Raw genomic sequence first — 22,361 nt, 5'->3', positions numbered from 1 at the left:
CCTGCACACGCACAATTGAGTTGCTTAAGACATTTAATAGATGACATTATGAATAATAGAAGATCGTTAAAAGAAACTGAAGTGGAGTTGAATGCGAACAAACTGTGTTGATTCTATGCTGATTGAGATGCAACAGAGTTTTAGCGCTGCACAAGACTAGCATCGTTCCTCTCTCTGTTCACACATAGATCGTATATTTAAAGTAAGGGTGGATGTACCACAATGCAGAAGAATTAGCACATCTGTGCACACAACCAAGACCAGACATACATACAAGAACAGAAATCATTTTGTTGTTTTTGTGCCACAGAAATCAAATGTGGTAACTCTCCTGGTTTCATAGTGATTTTTCACAGGATAACATCTATACATTTGCTGTATATCTTGGAAGTTTTCGATTATGCATCTGAAGAATGCACTGACAAGAAGACTAAACTAATTTGAATTCAATCACTTGTTGAAAATCATGAAAATTACTTCGTAAAAATATGACAAATCTCGTGGGCACACTGGCAATACAATTTCCCATTCCATCTTAACTATTAAGCAACTACAGCATATTTGGCAGTCTTCAAAAATGGAATGAAATGACAGTGAACTCCTTTACAAGTGATGATGATGACGTCGGTGCAGTGGTTGCCACTGGTTACCGGCCTTCTCATCAACTCACTCAGCTAGGAGGATACCATGCAGCTACTGTGACGAAACGACCATTTCTGCACCCCACCTGAAAAGCCACCTATAAGCCATTGCATCTTAGTGCCATCAGAAGTGAGCTTTTCATTTATGTCAAAGAGGGAAGGGCGCCCTCATCGTGATGCACGATTTGTCACTTTCCGGATGTGCGGCGACATTTCTATCTAATATTGGCCAGAATCAAATCAGTTATAATATTCTCCCAGAGGGGCCCGATCACGATCACAAAGACAGGATGTATGTGGCTGGTCTAGCTACTTTAGGGTTAGGCATCTGGATTTCACATCAACACGGGTGTAGAAAATGCAGTCAATGTGGACACAGATGCGGCTGATGAGGAGACTACTACGGGAAGCCACCTTCCCACACAGCGTGCCTCCAATTTTTCACAAGAAAATGAATACATATCCAAACTCTTATGGAGATAGAAAGATAAGGGGGGAAATAAAGGGAAAACTTGACACGGTTGGTTCAATCTAGGCAATAATAGATTGACCAAAAAAAATGAAAACAAAACAGGAAAATTGTCTCTCCGGGGTTTCTCTTGGTCTTTTAGACAAGCAAGTGAGAAAACGCCGAGTCCATGGGTGATGTCTGCGCGGAGATGCATTCACACCGGCTGAATGCTCTTCCCGACGGCAAACATATCACTATATCTCTTCAGCTCCTGGCTATCCAACGTCACATTCACGCTCGCCTTGGTCGGCAAATTGTCTTTGAACACGGCAGAGTCCCGAATGGAGTCGCGCTTGCTGTTTCGCGCGTCCATGTTCTTCGTCTTGGCCGCCGCCACCCCCGCAATGGGCACGTGACCCTTGGCGTCCACCGACTTGACGTTGACGTGGTACAGCAGGCGGTGGCGCCGTTTCGTGACGAAGAGGAGGAGCAGTAGGACAATGCACACTGCAAGGAGGATGCCCAGGATCGCCATGACGATTGGGTAGACTGTAAGAGGGCGATGCTGAGTTGCTTTGGTAGTCATGGAATCCTCAGGTGGATCAGACTTGTTCGTATCTATGTTAAAAGTGAAGCATACACAGAAGTCACAACATAGGCATAAATGAATATAAACATAACATATACATACATATATACAAATAAATTCTTTTATAACTTAATTCAAAGTTTCACAAATCAGTGCATTTTGAAAACCACGAGTTGAAGTTATGATTTCAAGCACTTGAAAGAATAATCCATATTTGCAAATTGTTGATAAACTTTTTGTAGCATTGCCAATTCATCACAACCTACTATATGACGATGTTGTCATGTAAAGGGCAAAAATGGTTTCCAATGTGAGACAGGATCAACGGCAGACATACATTAATTAAACCATTCTAATCCAAAATAGTCTAGCAGATGAACAACTTATGGAAAAAAAAATATGGCAGGGCTATTTCAGTAGAGGGACTTGTGTTACTATAGATAAACTGATTGGCGAAACCCTGCTATCTGACTGCAACAATACCGCTGCCTTCTTATATGATCACCATCCAAAAGTACTGCCCTTCGTTCATGCGCGGATGAAGTTCATTGACCTTGACCTTTGACCTTGATGATAGACCTTCAACCCATCAGCACAAACATAAATCAATTTCCAGTTTATTTCTTTCCGTCTTATAAATTCCACCACGACTTTCCTGGCTAAACTTATTGTCTATAAAATGATATTTCCAGGGATGCCAGTTAGAATGAAAGAGAAGGCCTGAAATACATCTACATGAAGCTCCTTTGTACACGAAAAAGCCTGAACTTTGAAAATGCCAGGGCCTGAATTCAGGCTTTTGCCTGAAAACTGGCATCCTTGTATTTCATGTCAAAACTCAGAGCCCTTTGAGTTTGGTCTTCAACCTTTCTTTCTCATTACAAATGGTTTTCTATCTATTTCAATCCCTAATACCAAATTTCATTACTTTTGGACTTTCCTGGCTTAAGCTATGGGTAAATGGGACATTTTCAGCCAAAAGTTCAGTGCCCTTTGACCTCTAGCCTTGACGGATTTGCTCAATATCTTATCAGTGCATCCAAATCTCGTGTAGCATACTTGATGCACAGTATGTATGGGTACGTAAACATAAGACCCCTTAAAAAAATAATGCATTCTCACCCTTGGGGAGGAAGCATAAAAACTGTCTACACTTGAGAGAGTCTGAGCACCAAGTATCATGGTGCATTTTGCAACTTACTTTGTTTCTCTTTGCCCCCCCCCCCCCCCCTCCCCCTCTCCATTTTAGTTTTGCAGATATAAAAGGATTTGCAAGCAAAGAAGAAAAATTACCTTTATTTTGCAGTGAGAGATTTGGCATCAGCGGTTTGCGTGTTTTCGGCTTCTCAGTCTTTGGCATAGGCTCCGTGGCTTCAAAGTCTGTGGGGCAAATGGGAGAGATACACACAGGATGGTAAGATGTCGTATCTCATTCTCTAGTTATCACCAGCAAACTATTACATGCAAATACCTGTGACATATTTAAGATAGTGGGATTGAGTGTGTTAATCAAGACCCTCAAGGTGGAAAAGGAACAAGACTGTCCTTCATTCCTATGACTGATTCTTGCGTCAAGATGTTTTTCATGCAACTGATTGACAAAGTGCCCTTCACTGACGTAAATATGCACGGATTATTCAGCGTTTAGTGTGACAGTCACGACTGAAATCATGGACATGCATACTCTCATGAAATTTGAACCCACGACCTCCTGACTGCAAGACAGGCATCATATCCACTAGACTACCAGGCCATGATAAAAATCATTGGCATACATAGTTGGATATGTGTGCCCATGATTTTAATCATGGCTACTTCTGTAAACACTGAATAATCGGTGCTCATTTATGTCGATGAAGGACAATTTCTCAACCAGTTGTAACAATGTCCCTGTAAGTTAGCAAAAGTGTTTAAAATCTTTGAATACTCTAGAGGTGTTAAAATCTGCTATAAATAACAATACTTTAAAGGTAACACCCACTCTTGACTACACAGTGTAGAATGAATAGATATGCGGACATGGAGAAATCTTGAGTAGTATGATAGAAAGCTTGAAACACTTAAAGCATGTTGATATTAGAGCCAAGATATTTCTTGGATACTAATCCCCTGCAGGTGCATCTAACAAGTCTATTGTAAGCTGCAATGACACTTTGGCCATATGAAAAAGAATGCACACAAAAGGTGTCACTCAGATATCTCATGTTTACTTTACTTACTGGGTACTGGACCAAAACGCCCCCAACAAATCAAAAACAAAACAACAATCATAAAACAAAAACAAATTGCAACAAAAAACATGATAATAGAAGGGCTGAGAACGAAGCAGTTTTCTGTAAGTTCAATGTATTGCTCCCAATCTATTTGTTACACACTTGTTTTCATAGCAAAGAAAGCTTTGAATTGCAATCATCTGAAAATGCATACTCTTCATGTTTAGTCCTTGGGCAGAAAATATAAACGAGAATCAAATCAAATTTGAAATGAATGAATAACTGGCAGTTCCAACTCCCCGACATACACCATCGCTTGTCATCAGTGAGTGGTAGTAGGTAATTATCCTCCAAAGCAAACAAAATGATTGACATGTGTAAAGACATTAAAACAACAGATGTCTGTCAGGAGGTATCCTAATCTATCACGGTGTAAAGCAGATGTGTAAACTTTTAGTCACACATTACTGCACAGGCATGCTTCTCCAATCCTTCATAATCAACCTGCTGCATTTGTTTTGCAATGACAGAATAAAATTGTGTGTCCCCTCCCTCCCCCCCCCCCCCCCCCCCCCCCCGTCTCTTTTTTTCTATTTCTGCATTCCAACATGACAACCTGCCACTCACCTTTCTTATCTGTGGGCGAAACCTTGGTCGGTGATTTGGTGGAATGCTGTAATCCTTCGTCTGCACCCGTTCAGACGGAGAAAAATGCAAATAGGAGGGAAAGAAACCAAACATGTCATTTCAGACTACTGGTAAGCATCATCGATGCAGCGTGGTACAAGGCAGCGTTTTACAACAGGCACACCTGCTCATATCACAAAGCATAAAGAGAAGAGGCAGCTAAAAACACATAATCACACCTGCCGAAGTTTTTTCTTTAAATTATGGCATATTAAAAAAACATGCAAAAGTAAATTCATGACAAACACAGAGAAATTCACACAAATCTGATGAACAGAAATAACATGCAAGTACCAAACCAAACTCAATTTGATAAACTCATATCCAGCATTCCTATTTTTCCAGTCAGATACTTTCACCCACTTTTGCAGATGATTGCACTGCCATTTAGACATGATGGAGGAAAAATGACAAAGTAACATCTTGTGTTTGTGTACATGTATGTGTGGTTTTTTGTTTGTTTGACTGTTTTATTTTTTCACCTGGGCAAAATGGGCAGCACTTTCCAATATCAAACACTGGGTGTTTGCAAGCCAGCTCGGGGCAGACCGGTGAGGTGCAGGCAATATCCCCTTCCTCACAGACACACGTGGTGCAGTTATCCAACTGCCATCTCTCCTGGTCAATGTACACATTCCCTTCCAGCATGCAGATGTGTCTGATTTCAGGATCTGATTTGACACAAGAGGGTGGGGGGGGGGGGGGGGGGCAGAAACAAATAAATGGGAGGAGAAATAATTATTAGGTACTGAATGCAAACAAACAAATTGTGTTAGAATCTCAAAAAAGAAAATATGAACCATTAGATTAGGTTATGGAAAAGAACAAAAGGTGGTAAGAGTTTGGTTGTGCAATGTAATGAATGCAAGGGAAAATCAAAAATATCTGGTACTGTTTACGCCGAATATTTCGCGAGGTTTTTATTTTTGTGAGTTTCGCGAGTCAGGTGCTATTCACGAAATCAAAGACACGCGAAAATATTGACTCTGATCCGATGTGAATGTGACGTACGTGTGTACACTTCTCCGTTCAGTACAGGACTCCAGGATCGCAAATTTAACCACTCGCAAAATCATTGGGAATTCCAGATTCGCGAAAATTTAGACTCGCGAAATATATGGCGTTTACAGTATTTGTTTCATATCACTGCACCACGCAAAGACGGGGGGGGGGGGGGGGGGGGGGGGGACACATTTACTGCAGTTGCTAACAACAGCTTGCATTTACTATTGGGTTATATTTTCCTCAAAATGCACAACAACTTATCAATTTGATCATATGGCAAGGTGTCAAATTATCAAAACAATTCCAAAGTGCAAACACATCATAGATAAAGACAAATACAGTTATAAAACAGGGGCAAATATCACATTTTCACTTGGACCTTGGGACCAAAATTTTCCACGAAAAGACGTAATATGTGTTTGTGTGTGTGAGCGTAAATATTACACATTTGTATGTGTCAATGTTTCTCTAGTGTGTCCATCTTGAAAATTCAAGATTACTAGACCATGGTCAAATGGGTGCATGAGGAAACTTGGTAGGGACTGGGTTTGGAGCATTGGGTGGGAGAAGGGGGGCTGCAATGTCCTCATACCTAGGCAGGTGGGGCAGCACTGGCCCTTCTTGAGGAGGGGCTTGTCACAATCCACCGGAGGACACGTCTGGGAGAAGCAGCGGGGTGCCCCGCCCACACACTGGCAGCTCGTGCAGCTGTCCTCTTTCCACGTAGCCCCCGACTGGAAGGTCACTCCACCGGGCATTATGCAGGACTCCTCCAGGGTGTCGCCGGGCGGGGGCATCAGGTCTGGTGGGGCTGGATGTGGTAAAGACGGAGAAGGGAAGAGGAGTGACAGATGATGTGAGTTATGAAGTCATATTATATTGTTCCATCACCATCATTGCCATTTTTGGGGGAAGGAAGGTAATGAGGTTGACAAAGAGATAATATTTACATCCCACAAAGCCCCATGAACCTTGATATTCAATGGTGTGTGGGGTTGAGGGGCAAGTGTCTGAAATTTTCATCAAAACAGGAGTGTCATCAAGCCTGTATTAATAAACCGTAGCATCACAGCTGGAGTTAATGCAAGTGACTTATCCCTCTCATTTCTCCATGCTCCTCTGTTTCATTGCTTTCTAGGCCATTGACACTCAAGCTCTTTACATCAATGTTTACTATCAATGTTCTTGGCACCAAGAAACTCAAAACTGCTGTCGCATTCAACCCCAGTGGTTCAGCCCTTAGTCCTTGCCTTCTACCTCACTGTCATTCACTCTTCGATCATATTCATAGATCTTTTGGTATCACAATCCACACACAGCCTCTCCCCCAATTTAAATGCTTACCTTCCTCGCACTCTGCACAGCACTTAGACCCCTTGAAGACCGGGTTGAGGCAGGGGAGCGGTGGGCACACCTCTGGGGAGCAGAGCACTTGACCGTTGTGGCAGAGGCAGGAGGTGCAGGACCCAATCATCCAGTTCTCCCCCTCCACGTAGTACTGACCGCCGGCCGAATGGCACACCTGAGTGGACACGTCCGGCTGCTGGGTCATCGGCTCATCTGGATTGGACGGAGTAAGTTCAACATTTAACTTACTGCATTTCACAGTGAACCAGTGTAACAGAATATTAATTCACCTCGTACTGCCTTTCTGTATAATCAAACACAATCCAACATTGCTTAAATCAATAACCACCGACACCTATGCTACGTAAGGCTATCAATGAAAAATTAAAGCTGTAGTCATGAAAAGATTACATCGGACACTTCATTATTCTTCACTGACATGAGCTTGCTTAGCATGCATATCATTTCCCCCCCCCCCCCCCCCAAAAAAAAAAAAAAAAAAAAAAATCATTTGATGATTATGGCCCTCCTTTGTTCACTTACATGTATTCTCAGTCTTCTGTGAATTTGTGTAGCAAAGATTTGGAGGCAATTTGCCTTGTTTCTATTCTCTCAATTCTTCTAACAAGTATCCATTTTCACTGTTACATCTACAGAATGCTGAAACCACAGATGTGTGACAGATACAGTAAGAAACGCATCCACAACCAGTCACTTCAGGGCAATTAAAAAAAGCAAAACAATAAAAACATACACTAGTCAGTGAAGACATGACACACACCAATATGATCTAGCCAGGTAATAGCTCAGTACAAAGAACAAGCTACAAATTAAGGAGGCAATCAACATACAAATGGGAACAAATTAAATCACACGTCATAAGTGAGTAAATATGTATGACGATACATTAATACACCCATAAATACAGTCAACCTTGCTTAAGTCGAATCTATTTGAACTGAAGAAATAGCTTCAACTTACCCCAGCAAGGTAGACTGTGGATTAAAGACAAAGAGGTTATTGGAACTATCCACTTGCTGGAATGATTCCAAAATAGAGATGTAGAGTGACATGACTCTGTGAGGGGGTAAGCTCACCTGGGCAGGTTGGGCAGCAGTGGCCGAGGCGAATGACCGGCTTGCTGCAGGCCGGCACCGGGCAGGTGATGAGGCCGCACATCTCTTGACCGTTGCTGCAGTAGCACTGTCGGCAGCCGTCGTGCCAGCTCTCCCCATCCTCGTACGTCCGTCTGTCCACGGACTGACAGCTGCCCTGGGTTACCGTCGGTGGCTTGGTCTCTGTTACCGTAGATGAGGCTGTAACAACAAGGCAAGACGACATCCCGTGAAATAAGCTAAAAGTCAATGAACTACACTCATCACGTATCATGATACTGATCGAAGACAATTGGAAAGCGTGATATATACACTGTAAGTTATGTTTGTGCTCTAAACATCATTCTACTAATAATAGAGGATTCCCTTGATGAAACCTACGACTAAATAAAAACACCACAAGAAAGTTGGATCATATTCTCTTTACAATAAGATACTATTTACACTGGTTTCCAACCTGTGAGATGATGACTCTACAAAAAGTGCCCAATAGACACTACGTTCACCACACTATCTAGCAATATGATAGCACTATCACTGTGCTTAAGGGATAAAGAAATTCCTCACCAAAAAGATGCAGCACAATGTACAAACTAAAGCAAAACTTCTGTCAATGCCTCAACGACATTAACACATACTTCAACAGGAGTTCCGATTACACATCTGTGCCTTCACTCAAAAACCCCTCTTCTTTTCTTGTGACTGAGAAAGGCATGTGGATGGAATGGCTCAGATTGCGGTTTAAGAAAGGAAGGGGGGGGGGGTGGAGAGAACGTGTTTGCAGATTTTGTGGTCAACCCCAGTGCCAAGAGGTTAAGCATCATATCCCAAACCGAGATACTGGGAGGGCCTCGTTTATTTGCTTGGTATCAGTGAACTCCAACCACACGAGAGCTGCTACCAGCCACGCTGTAAATCACTCAGCCAGCCAAATTACTTCAGCACTGGCAGCTGAAATTTCCCCCTTTCTCTGAGAGATCATCGTGTCAGTGGTTCTTGGGAGCCGTTTTCGCACCAACAAATGTCAAATCTTCCGACGAGCACAGCATGATTATATGCACTACAAATGCTTGTCATATCCCCCTCTCAATCAAACACACATAGAACTCCACCTGTACATAAACATGAACATGTACAAAGAAGGCAGACAGACTGACAGACACACACACAAAGACATACTCTCTTTCAAATGCACATCCATCTACAATTTCACCATCTTTTAATCTTGCTTTCCACTCTTGTGTTCCTTCCTGATTTCTCCCCCTCTTTATCTCTTCTCCTTATAAGTTACTGGCATATTTGGGCTCTCATTTAGCTCCTTACCTGTGACCTAATTCACATTTTTCTCTCATCTGGCACCTTACCTGTGACTAATTCACATTTTTCTTTCATTTGAAACTTTACCTCTCTCCCTAATACTAAACTTTATACCCTTGCCCTCATTTCTCTTTAAATCAATACATCTAAATCTGTCAACACCTAATGTAACAATAGACCATCGATTAAAACACTGCATCTGAGTTTTCTCGGTTTAATACCATGTCCATTTTTTCTCGCAGTTTTGGGTGTCTTTTTGACTCCTTGATTTTTACTTTCTCCATCTTCTTAGCTCCTTTTTAAACAGCTAGTTTTTGTGGAATTCTATCTTACTATCTTACTGCATCTTGAAGTCTACACAAGGAGGATAAAGGGAAAGGAAAAAGACAGATATCACCTATATATCTCCTAACTGGAGGTGACACAAATCATAATAATGAAGTGTGTGGTTAAAACTCAATCTGGTGCAGATGGGTGTATGATGTGCAACTTTGGCACAGCAATTGTCAAAGGTCGCGGATGGGGTCGGGCGTGACGCGGGGCCCAAAATTTATTGTTTCGCACAACAGGTAGGAAGCGAGATCGATTTATCCGACCCAACAGCCAACTGAATTATGGGCATCTATGGATCTCATGGCTGTAAATCATCTCGTAAACGACGTGCGTGAATAGGCTGACAGAGGCAGACGTGCAGGGCGAGCACTGGGGCAGCATGGAGACAAGAACAGAGCTGGGAGCGAGAATCAAATTTCATTTTGTGAGGTGGCTCTGATGCTGGACTGTGTCACTGTATGTGACTACAATTGTGACAGTGATTTATGCCGCTGTTTCACTCAGATGTTAATTGTGTTCAAATTGTACACTAGATGACTAAGCATTCTCATGAATGCACATGTAGTCATTGCTTCAATCATATTTGTAAAGTGATGGTATTCAAAACTCTGGGTACAAATAAGAGTGATACAAACAAGGAAAATCTGAACAGTCACCTCCAGAAATGATCTGCTCTTTACAAATAGAATGATCCAGTGTGCATGCAGATAATGCTACACAGATAACGAGCAGGTGTCTTGGGTATACGAAGCTGCTTGGAACATGTATTCAATGTCACCCTTTGGCTCTCCGCCCCTGGTGATGCAAATAACTGCGCCATTACCTTGACACTTGCAGATCTGGCACCCGCGGTCATTGACCTCAAAGCCGTGGGGGCAGGACTTCTTGCAGTCGGACAGCGACGGGCACTTGTTGCACTTGCACTTGAGGCAGCCGTGCCGGCTGGTCTGGTAGCCGTAGAGGCAGGACTTGGTGCAGGAGTCCATGGGCTTGCAGGTCTGGCATCGGCAGGTGTCGCAGCCACGCTCGTCCTGCCGGTAGCCGTAGGCGCAGTCTCGCTGGCACCCCGACATGTCTGGGCAGTCTGGGGATTCTGTGGGGGAGGAGTGGAGGGGTTAGTGGAAGGGGAAGGGGGTAGATATTGACAAATATGCCTCTTGGAGGAATGTGAAAGCATATATTATTCACTGACATCTGCAGAAGTTTATGTCATTGTTGCAGTTAAATCACAGATCTCTATAGAGGAAATATTTCTTTATCATTGTTTAAAGGGACATGTTTGGTGTTGGCAAAATCACAAGAACAAGACCAAATTACGAGTACAAATTGTAAGAACAAGATCTCTCCTGCAAAAACAAACAAACAAATAAACAAAAAATCAACAGACAGATCTCTATGATGGGACACTTCAGACCTGTCACATCACAACTCTTCCTCACTTCTGCAGTTCTATACTACAAGATCTCATACCCCAAGCAATATGATGATATAATGATAATGTCTTGTGGATACATCAGGGAATACAGAAATTAGGTTCACTTAACCTTTGCTAAAATCATCCAAAACAAAACCCCCAAAATGTATGCAATAATAATACTTGGACATAGCTAAAATTGATGTGTATGCACAAGTAAGAACAAATCCACTACTTAAATTGATAATTACCACTGGAAATTCAAGTGTGGTTTACCCGAGCTCACAATTCTCAGCAAACGAGCATGCCAAATCACTGGCAGCCATTACCTGTTCTGCATTCGCAGGTGAAGCAGCCGCTCTCGTCCATCTTGAAGCCATTGTAGCACGTGGTGGCGCAGTCTATCAACGGGCAGACCACCACCCAGGGTGCTGTGGTCGATCTTGACCTCGACGGCGTCGTTGTTGGCTGCATTTTCCCAGATGCCATTGTCACTGTTGCACGTGTGGTTGGAAGAGTTGCAACAGTTGCAGTCGACGAAGCTGATGGTGTATCTATTTCTGGTGTGTGGAAAAAGTGACAAACAAAAAAAGTTTTTTGCTCAAAATTCATTGGACACTCATCCCCTCAAAACACACAACAACAACAACACAAAACTCTACCATCCCCCCCCCCCCCCCCATTACTCGTACCCACACCTTATTAGGTTGGGAACATCCTACAGGGTAATATTAAAGTAAGGGATTTTGCATTTCTAAATGGAGTACAGGTACATAGTACAAAAACAAAATTCTGTTGTTGTTGACAAAAGCCATGCTCCTGGGGGACATTTCATGAAGCGTTTTGGTCGGATATTTTTCTGACAAACTGTTAGAAGCTACTGAAATCCTTGCGTCTGATTGGTTGAGAGCAATTTTGTCCGACAACTTTGTCAGACAAAATGCTTCATGAAATGCTCCCCTGATGTCTAACCATCAACAAAAGGAAATCAAAGCTTGTAAGGACAGCATAATGTTCACATAAGTATTAATGTATATATCATACCATCACACTGAACTACTTTTCTTACACATCACCCTTCATCCGACTGATGACTATTTTAAATGAGCTCATCAAGAAGCGTAAATGACTGCATAGCTTGCTTTGGACAAAAGAGTGAGTAAAGTGTTTCATCACACAACATAATCAAAGAGGATGGATATGAGTATCACAGTCATTTTGTTTTCCTCTTCTTTTCAGATCTTTGTTGTTCTATGTATTCTATCATTTTTTTTTTATTACTGCGCTTTATCTTGTGTGTATTTTTAATGTATTCATGGTCCTTTGTTAACAATGTCTGTAGTTCAGCCTCCGGGCTGCAATAGATATTGATCAATAAAACACCTTTTCAATTCAATCAATTCAAAATCTCCCTGAGTGTAACTATCCCAAATTTGATGCCTTTTTTTTTTTCGTTGCTTGCTTTGTGGAATGTCACGTCTATCTTCTCTCATGAATCATCATCACCTACAGATCCGGGAAAAAAAATGAAGAGGATGATGTGGATCATGAGATAGAACTGGGGCATATTGCCTTGTTGTTGTTTTTTTCTTTCTCTCTTCATCTCATGACCCCACAGAACGACCTCACACTGAGCCCTACCTGGCAGACACTGGCATACGTGACAGTCGTTGTCATCCCGAACGTAACCATGGGAACAGTGCAGCGTGCAGTTGAACGGCGGACATCCGACGGGATTCATGGTGATAAAGTTGGTCACAGCTGTTGACGGTAATTGGGGAAAGTAAAAGAAAGAGGAAGCAGTCAAATTAAAAAGAAAAAAAAAAAACACAAGACAAAGTTGTATCTTTTTTCTGAAATATTCGTGACTGATACAGCCAACAAGAGTGTGCGTTGTTATAAGATTAAAGAGGTGAATGTTTTAGACTGTGATATAAAAGTAAGAGGGGTAGACTATGGGGTAAAAGAAAAAATAACTAGCAATGCACAAGCAAAAAAAGCATATGAAGGAAATGCATTCAAATGTGGATGAAAGCATGAATTGAAATGTGACTGCAGTTCAAGAATCTCAGAAGATCATAAATGAAATCAAAACTAAAGGTGGTATAGGTGGTTATGATTATAACATCACCACATTTTATCTCCATTTCCTTTCATTCTTTTTTTTGTCTCAAGTGCTTGGGCAGGAAACGTGGCAAGATAAAGAAAGGTAAATATAAGGCAGTAATACTTTAAAACACTGCAATCTTAATGGGCTTGTTCTGGGATTTACAAATGTGTAAACTTTTTGAGGAGATATTTATTGAGGAGGGAAAGTGACCATCATTAAAGATGCACCTCTCTCCTTGTTCACTTACTGTCACAGACTGGACAGCAGATCCCGTCCACTTTGCGGGGGTTGAGGCACTTGACCACGCAGCTGGACGTCATGCAGGCGGCGTTCCCGCCCACGCACTCGCACATGGTGCAGTCGTTCTCGTCCCAGCGCTCCCCGGGAGTCTTGATGCCCTGGCTGGTGAGACAGAGCTGGGTCTCCTCAGCGTTGCAGTCCTGCTGCTTGATGCAGTGCGCCCAGCCCGCCTCGCAGCGGCACGTCATGCAGTGGCCGTCGCTCCACGCCTCCTCGTCCGCATAGGTGTGGCCATTGTGGGTACATCCATCGGTCACCATGCCTGGACAGATGGACAGTAAAAAAAGGGGAGAAAAGTTTTCAACATCATGCTTTATTGTTTAGAGACAAAATGTGTAAGCAATAGGGGTGGTAGAGGAGGAGGAGGAGGAGGAGGAGGAGGAGGAGGAGGAGGAGGAGGAGGAGGAGGGGGGGGGGGGGGTGGAAAGAAAGAGGAGGTTGTTGAGGAAAAATGGAGAGGGAGGGAAGGAACATGAATGGAAGAGGAGGAAAAGAATAAGGAGATAGTGGAGGTAGAGGAGGAGTATGAGGAGGAGGACACTACGGACGCAAGAGGGAGAGGTGGTTGAGGAAAAGGAGGAAGAAGAGGATGAGGAGGAAGAGAAGGGTATGATAACATCTTTACATTTACAACACAAAGATCACTCCAGTTATATGTCTTTGCAATCTTTGCTTACACCTTTGATTATTATTCTAAAATACAATGTGGCACCATCTTGATTGCATTGCAGCATCAAGAGAACAATCAATTTTTGCTCCTCCCACAATTACGCCATTTCACAAATTACCTCAGACTGAACAGGAACTACTGTCTGATTATACAATCCATCTGCAGATTGTAAACTATTTACATTGTAACAATTTTGGCAGATGAACTTTCTACTCAAATTTTCTTGATAGCTACAACACGGTGTCATATGACTTGGCCATTATCTTCATGCAATGTCCCATCAACTCAACACTGACAGACAACTTGTCACTCACTGACTCCACCTTGTAAATTCTATCGCACCTCATGAATATATTACTAAGCCATCTGCAAATAATAATATATGATCAAGTTCAAGTAATCTTTTTTTCCTTTTGGAATGACAAACTGCTCACAGAAATCTAATACAAGATGTCTAGCTCATCACTCACACATTTGACAAACGTGACATCGAAATCAACACTTTTGCTAACAGCTTTTTAGTTCTATCCTTTTCACAGATCCACAACAGACCAAGAAACCAGCGAGCCATCAAAAAAAGTGAAGATTTCCTTTTACTTATGGGATATTCTGCAACCAGACTAGACCCTCTGCACCGCCCTGCCCCCATTGACCCAGTTAGCACGTGACAAATCCCTCAGCACAATCTCATCTTTTCCACCGTTCCATGGCACAAACGCCTCCGCCAGCATCCTACTGACAGGCTTACTGGTAGGCAACACAGGTGAATACGATGACAGGGTACTAACTCCAATGACCGATTACCCTCGTTCTGCTTTCCTTATTGTTCCCCGCAGATGAGACAAAATATTAACTTCTGATGGTGTTGAGAATATGAAACAAAAACTCCACAATGAAGCAGTGTTCCACAAAACCAAGCATGAAATCACCTGCCTTGGAATAAAAAACAACAACAAACAAACAAAGACTACCCAATCAAACAAACATCCCTCCGTGTGCTGTTCTGCCAGGGACAGATACTTCATCACAAAAGTATCATCTCATTCAAAGTACTCTCACAAGAATGCTTTCTTGAGAAAACAGGAGTCTTTTGAACTTATGAATGTGATAAATTTTTGCATCATGCGAAGACTACACAATCACTTGGCTGGTAAAAAAAGGATCAAAGTTGGTGGCTGGGAAAACGTAGGAGAGATACATTTGAAAAGAACAGAAATGAAGATGATTTGACAGACACATATGATTTTCACAGAGTAACCCCCTTTTTTTCCCTTCTCTTAACACTATACAAGATCATTTCTGTTTCCTTACGAGCTCCAATCCACCGCCAGACCCGCTCACTTGACATTTTGCAACAAAAATGCCTTTTGGCAGATTATTTCAACACAGGAAAGAAAAAATCATCAAGAATAAAAATAGAATTCTATAGCATATTTATAGCTAACTGCATAATTGATCAATACATAAAAATAGCAGCTGAATAGAAAGAGACAGGGAGAGAGAGAGAAAGAGAGGAAAGGGAAAAAAATGAGATTCAATAATCAGATCAAGATTTACTTTTGCTTCAAATACAAACAGACACTCGGCAAAATCGACAAATCCACGGGGAGCCTTTATGAGTGCTCACTCTTGGTATGAGCAACTGCAAGACCAAGGCAAGAGGGGAAAGATTGCACTCTTCAGAGTGGAATCTGTGTGTGGGTTTTTCACATCCTTTTGAACCACTGGGGTAAATATTTGCATCTGGGGACGGCCATGGGGTAGCAAATGGCAAAAAAAAACCCCTATGAAATAGATGTCACTAAATCCCCTGGGACGATGTAAGTATGAATATCTAATTGCTGAAAGTATTCCCATTGTGATCTCAAATTCATGCCACTCCTCTCATATCGTTCTAGGATGACTAATGTGGAAAAACTCGGTCAAAGATCGCAGGTCACGTACCTGTACGATAAAATCTTTAACACAGTGGTATATCATACACATACTATCTTAAATGATGGAAGCATGCCAGGTCAATGAACGAAAGGAACACGGTACTACAAATCTTCACTGGATCATGAGAAATCATGAGATGACAGACTGAGCGGTTCAATTTCTAAAGCCGTTTAGTCACATGACTTATAGTTTGAAGGAAATCACTCATTCCTACGTCTACAGGATCAGTTATTGTCATGAATACATTATTTGAGTCCTCTGAAATGCACCCACAGCAAATCTTTCATCCTATCCCTGACTGTTTGAAGATACCATAGAAGACATACCACCCATGGTGTTCCATGTCTGCTATCAAGAAACGTATCTTCATCTATGTCTCCCTATGACATACATCACTACAGGGGTTTGATTACAAGCTAATTTACTTTATAGAAAGGTGAAGCATCTATCCATCTACCTATCACATCTGTCTATCTATCTATCTATCTATCTATCTATCTATCTATCTATCCATCCATCCACCCACACAAATCACTGATACAAAGACTGCATTATGTCCTATAGGATTCCTCCTGGAAAAAAAAAACAACAAAAAACAAAAAACAAATTCTTAGTCCACCACAGCAAAACACGTAACTAAAAGCAGGATACATAAAAACCACTAAGCAAACAAACAAACCACCAACTGACAAATACAATCTCTCCATTGAAGCAGAATTCCACTGGCCTGCCTGTGACATTTTGTCTTCTTTTGCCCATACCATGTTCACCTGAGGCATATGAATAAATGCATCCTACACACTCGATGACATTACATGTTCGCAAGGCTGAAAGGTCATAACTCCATATCTCTGTGCACAGGAAACACCCTGATATCCCTCTTCAGGACACTCACAATACTCGCTCCTTTTCTTGCTGCCTTTTGCAAGTATTACCACGGTAAACAAGTCTGCTGTCGCATCATTCGTTTTGACATATGCCCCTAACGTCAAACACTACATACAAACTGTACCTTTAAAAGCCGACTGTGCATCTGTACTAAATGACCAAGGAAATTTCCATAGCATCAACCATCTCAGGTATCTACCTTATATCTACTCCTATCATCCATGCATGTTGTTCACTATCCTTCTACTTTATGCCCCACCCCCCCCCCCCCCCCCCACATCTGCATCATTAGAATTAGTCAAACTGATCTGTTTGAAAAAACTGAAGGATGTTTCATCATGAGTGTTGACAACATATTCCTGTGGTGCTCTGACTATCATTTCATGCTGTAAACAGCATCCTCAAAATTATTCGCAGCAGTATGATTACGTACGAGCAGATGCAAATCTTTCACTGCAAGTGATGCCTCCCTTTAAAGTCAGCGCAGACACTAAATGGAAGACGGGAAAGACTGCGAGCTGGGTTTTGAAGCAATGGAAGGACGTGGCTTTCTTATCACACATCTCCAATCGTGTGTTTACACACACACTCAGCGAGTCTATTGACTCCAGTTAGCATAGTTTCCATGTGAAGGCAAACCTATTATGAGTCACTGGACACACATGCTATTAATACTCATAATGTAAATGAGACAATGCTATGTGGAAATTCCACAATCCAAAAACCCCTTCCCAACCCTCACCCAAAAAAAAAGAAAAAAAGAAAAAAGGTTAATACACGCAATTTAACTACCTAACAAGAGATGTAAACAAAAACAACACCCAGACTTGAGGTGATCACATTGGTGCGTTGACACCGATCAATTGTAATAGGTCAATTACAATGCCACACGTCACACTTACTACAAGAGGTCGTAAGACCTCTGAGAGCACAGTATAATTGGGTGTTCGCAATCCTAAACCCAAATATTGCATATTTCAGTATTTGATCCTACATTAATATCAAGATTACGTAGATTGAAAGTGGGATAAAACTTAAAAAGTGGCAATTAAGGCATGGTAATAAATGAAGGTGGAACAGAGAACCGTCTTGTCAATATTGTGATCTCTTCATCTGAATTTGAAGTTGTAATCCCACTTGCTTAATATATAGAAAATCAACCCACTAATGCCCCCACCCCCACAGAACTGCAATCAAGTCTTGAGTGTCATAGAGAAATAGCAGATGGCTAAGAGAACAGCAGAGTCCATTCCATCTTTTCCTTCACTCATTCTTTCCCATAGTGCCGACAGCATATTTGCAAATTCAAGTATGCATCGCCATGACAGGCCTCCGTGCAAACATTTTACGGATTAAAGGCCAGTGCACTCTGCTTTAGCACGTCCTCCATATCGACCTCAAGATCTGTCAATGAGGTGGATAAAACTTAATCTCAGGCGCATCATATCTTGGGTCACAATGTATCCCCCCTGATGGAAGCATTTCTTGAATATCCTCTTGTTCTTGTGTGCTTCACCAACGCTGCACACTGGCACTGGTCCGATGGTCCCTAACCGGCAAAAATCACAGTTGGACCAGTAACTTTTTCCAGGAATGGACCAGTAAAAAATAGAAAAATTGGGTACCTACTGGTCCTACAGATAGGTTGGACCAGTAGAAAAAATGGGTTGGTGTGCAGCTCTGGCTTCACCCACCTACGTACTTTCACCGGAGGAGTTTTAATCTCCGACACACACTGGGTTGCAACCAGTGATGCAATACTTCCATCATGAATTGCTTCCATATTGTTCTCCCAGTTTAAGTGCCGATATGGCCAATGTCTCACTTTGTAAGAACACATAAGATCTTCACAAAGCGAGAGATTACTACCTCTGCCATAGAGGGAGGCATACTCACCGATGACACACTCGTAGACGTCGCAGCAGGACCCTGGCTCCATGCTGCCACTGGCGATCCTCCGCGGGGAGTAGCCGTCCGTGCAGAGCGGTATCGTGCAGCGCTCCAGGGCACAGGTGCACCTACAGAGGTACCACAAGGAATTGGTGGTGGTGGGGGGGGGGTTAGGATGGGGGGGGGGGCGGGGTCAAGAGGAGAGGGAGGGGAAGATAAAGGAAAGGGAAATGGGGACGGGATGGTGTGGGGGAAGAGGGAGGGGGAAGGAAAAGAGAAAATATGTTTGTAGGTTATATTACATTAAATTTGATTAGACAAACACAAGATCATGGAGTATCTCTCAATATATTTTGGTTATTAAGTTTACAAAGCACTGAAGTGCTATAACAGAAAATGTAATGATGTTTAAGACAGAATTCAAGTTTTCCAACCATAAATCCCATAGCTGAAGAAGTTGAGTGATTTTCTGGACATAAATGCCATCTATACATAAAATTTGTAGACTCTCTCAAGAGGGTTCCACCATAGGGTAGTACAAGGGCGACATGGAACAATCATCGCTAACAAACGAAATGGAGTCTGACTGGGTGTTCTGCTCGGAAACACAACATTGTTTTGAACAACATTCGTAAGGAGATCCAGCGGCAAGGCATCAAATGGCTCTAGCTTTGTGTATGTGTTCGTGTGTGGTCACGGGGGTTTGTCAGGGGCCAAGACACTAACTTGCTGGGTAGGATGCAGCATCCGTCTGTCGACATTCCTCCCATCACCGCCTTGGAGTCCGCCGGACACATCTGGACGTTGGTCTCTGGACACACCACGCCATGGCAGTTGGTCACATTCACTATTAGATAAACAAGCAAGCAAATGAACAAACAAAAGAAAATGGAAAATGAAATAGAATTTGGATATTAACCTCTTGGCACATGAATACTGTGCGTTGAAAAGACTTCTTAGCTTTTAATTATAAGTAATACAAATCACATGAATAAATTTGTGTAAGAGTTATCAAAATTCATTAATGGTAAGCTGGTCAACAAATACTACATCTGAGAATCTTTCGTTGTTTCACATGGGGGGGGGGGGGACATTTCATGAAGTGTTTTAAATATCAAATTTGCTCTCAGCCAATCAGATGCAAGGATTTTAGTAGCTTAAAACAGTTGTCAGTGACTGACAAGTTTCATAAAATGGTGCCCTGGTTTCAAGTTCCCTCACTCCTGATTTTGGACATGCCTCCACATTGCTGAATGGCACCACATTATATCTGGTTGCTATGAGAGCAAATAATGTAGAAAATGCACGTTCCTTTTGTCACCAGAATTTGCATGACTGGCTCCTTTAAAAGGCAAGCATGTTCAAATAGGAGTACACCCTTTCTGATTGATCCTGCCGCCAGAAACTCTTCATTTTGGGTGCCAAGCGTGCAAATACTGGGAGAGAGCCAAGGTGATGGGCGAGCAACATGACTATTTGCCCAGGTTCAATCAATCAATGGCTCAACGGCAGGCGAAAATAGCAATGTGTAATTTCCAGGGCTGCCCCTGCCACGTGACATCGTCCGTCGATCGCGAGGGCAGTAACCCGAACACGAGTGACTGAGGAGTCAACTGAATTAAACCCGCCATGAAATCTGTCGGAATAACCTTCTCCCATATTTCCCTCGTCACAAATCATTACAGGAGAGATTCAATGGTTCCAGTGTTGGTGGTAGCATTCATTAATATCAATAGTTTTCATTTGGCCAATGGTATGGTAGTTTAGTTTTTGAAATCCAACTTGTTGCATCAGTCTTGAATAATGAAACTCATCATTATGTTTCAATTACATTGTTTGTTCATAGTGTAAAAAAAGAAGACAGTCAAATTCAGTACAGGTAGTTTTATGCTCAGACTTGATATGTATTGTTCTTGGGCGACTTCAGAAGTACATTTTATAAGTTTAAAATGTGTGCAAAAAAAAAATATCCTCAGGGGTTCATTTCTTTTCTTATGATAAAATTGTTCTCTTTCTATAAATAATTTTAGTTGAAGCACAGACTGAATAAAACATGTTAGGATGATTCTCAATTGACTGTGACAATGTGGGGCATGTATTTTGGCAGTTGTTCAGCAGCACTGAATTGGCAAATCTCAACCCACAATGGATGGGGGGATATAGTTGCAGTAGATGGATTGCAGTCATTAGGTGGTTTTTGTTCAAAACCTACTGCAGTTTGCAAATTGGCTAATACAGGAAGGCAGAACTGATACCACCTTACTATTTGACTGTACAAGGGTGGTCTGACAGAAATAGATATCATGATACATAAGAATCCCAACTATCCCCTCCATCTGCCACGAAGAACAAGCATGAAAATGCTGCTGCATTTGTGGAAAATGAACTGAATTCCCTGGTGTGCCTGCAAATATAAAGTCTGTATCTAGGATGAAACAAAACACAAGAAATGAAACAAACCTGAAAATTGCAGAGATATCATTTCACAATGCACTCTATGACATGATATGATAGGATATCCCTAAGGCTTGCTAACTTGTTAAGTTAAAAGAAGGAATAACTTGTCTGCAAGTTGCTTTCTGTTCTTTTTTTTATCCCTGTTATGATCTTTGCAGACACCCCCCCCCCCAAAAAAAAATGCACTTTAGACAAATAAGTAAAAGAGAGTAGGACAAATTTTGCAGACAAAGCTAATGTGTCACAAATGTGTTTGCCTTTCTATATGATCAAGTAACAAATTTTCGGTACACAAAGTCATACATTTGAGGATAAGGGACCGTGACGAGAATAGAAAAACACTGTACAGGGAGAGATAGAACACTGATGCAAGACAAGTGCAGTTAGCAGGAACATGATGGAGTTTGTTGGAAAGTAGCCAACAAGACAAAGAGGGGAAGGGGGAAAATTGATGAAATAAATACAAAAAGAGAAGTTGATGCACTGGATGTGCCTGGAAAACAGATTATGATGATAAAAGACACGTCGCGGGGACAGGGATGGACACAAAAACCCTGGAGGAGGAATAATGATGTAGAGAGACCGGAGACGGGAGGGAGGGAGGGAGGAAAGTGCATCCTTTGGGGCGGGAGGGAGGGAGGGAGCGGTGGAGGAACGACAGCAGAGGGTGATTTCAGGAGATCGGTTGGAAGGGGATTGAGGCTCTCTCTCTCCGGCGAATAATGAACCTGAGTAACGAGACGAGTGATGGGGGATCGACGGGACTTGGGTGGGACTTGTGCGTCACTTGTTAGGACGATTTGGAAGAGTTCAATATATCGAGATGCATGTCGGTGGACTACTCTGCTTCATTAATTTCTTTGTAACTTATTTTGTTTACTATAAAGTATGAAAAATGTGACACGTTATCAGTCATCCATATTACCTTTCATAATGATAAATCAGTGACTTAAGAGGATATCAAAATGAGGACAAGAGTTGTTTGAAATTTGATAC

General features: G+C 42.0%; 1 protein-coding gene across 1 annotated transcript in view; it reads right to left on the bottom strand.

Annotated features, from left to right (window-relative positions):
• Positions 1-881: 881 nt before the first annotated feature.
• Positions 882-22,361, bottom strand: part of LOC139739105 (cysteine-rich motor neuron 1 protein-like) — a 112,903-nt gene continuing 91,423 nt past the window's right edge. Inside the window, exons 4-16 of the mRNA XM_071649726.1 lie at positions 19,635-19,755; positions 18,915-19,036; positions 13,470-13,784; positions 12,754-12,873; positions 11,442-11,672; positions 10,522-10,791; positions 8,031-8,249; positions 6,931-7,146; positions 6,179-6,397; positions 5,064-5,252; positions 4,522-4,581; positions 2,975-3,061; positions 882-1,710 (exon numbers count right to left, since the gene is read on the bottom strand). Of these exons, the coding sequence (XP_071505827.1) occupies positions 1,307-1,710; positions 2,975-3,061; positions 4,522-4,581; positions 5,064-5,252; positions 6,179-6,397; positions 6,931-7,146; positions 8,031-8,249; positions 10,522-10,791; positions 11,442-11,672; positions 12,754-12,873; positions 13,470-13,784; positions 18,915-19,036; positions 19,635-19,755 (2,573 nt within the window). The 3' untranslated portion in view covers positions 882-1,306. The remainder of the gene's footprint in view (positions 1,711-2,974; positions 3,062-4,521; positions 4,582-5,063; positions 5,253-6,178; positions 6,398-6,930; positions 7,147-8,030; positions 8,250-10,521; positions 10,792-11,441; positions 11,673-12,753; positions 12,874-13,469; positions 13,785-18,914; positions 19,037-19,634; positions 19,756-22,361) is intronic.

Source organism: Diadema antillarum, unplaced genomic scaffold (assembly GCF_040938485.1).
Source record: "Diadema antillarum isolate AM-2024a unplaced genomic scaffold, OU_Dant_1.0 scf00000029, whole genome shotgun sequence".
NCBI lineage: Eukaryota > Metazoa > Echinodermata > Echinoidea > Diadematoida > Diadematidae > Diadema > Diadema antillarum.
The sequence above is the reverse complement of the archived record's forward strand: the minus strand, read 5'-3'. Positions and strand labels throughout refer to the sequence as shown.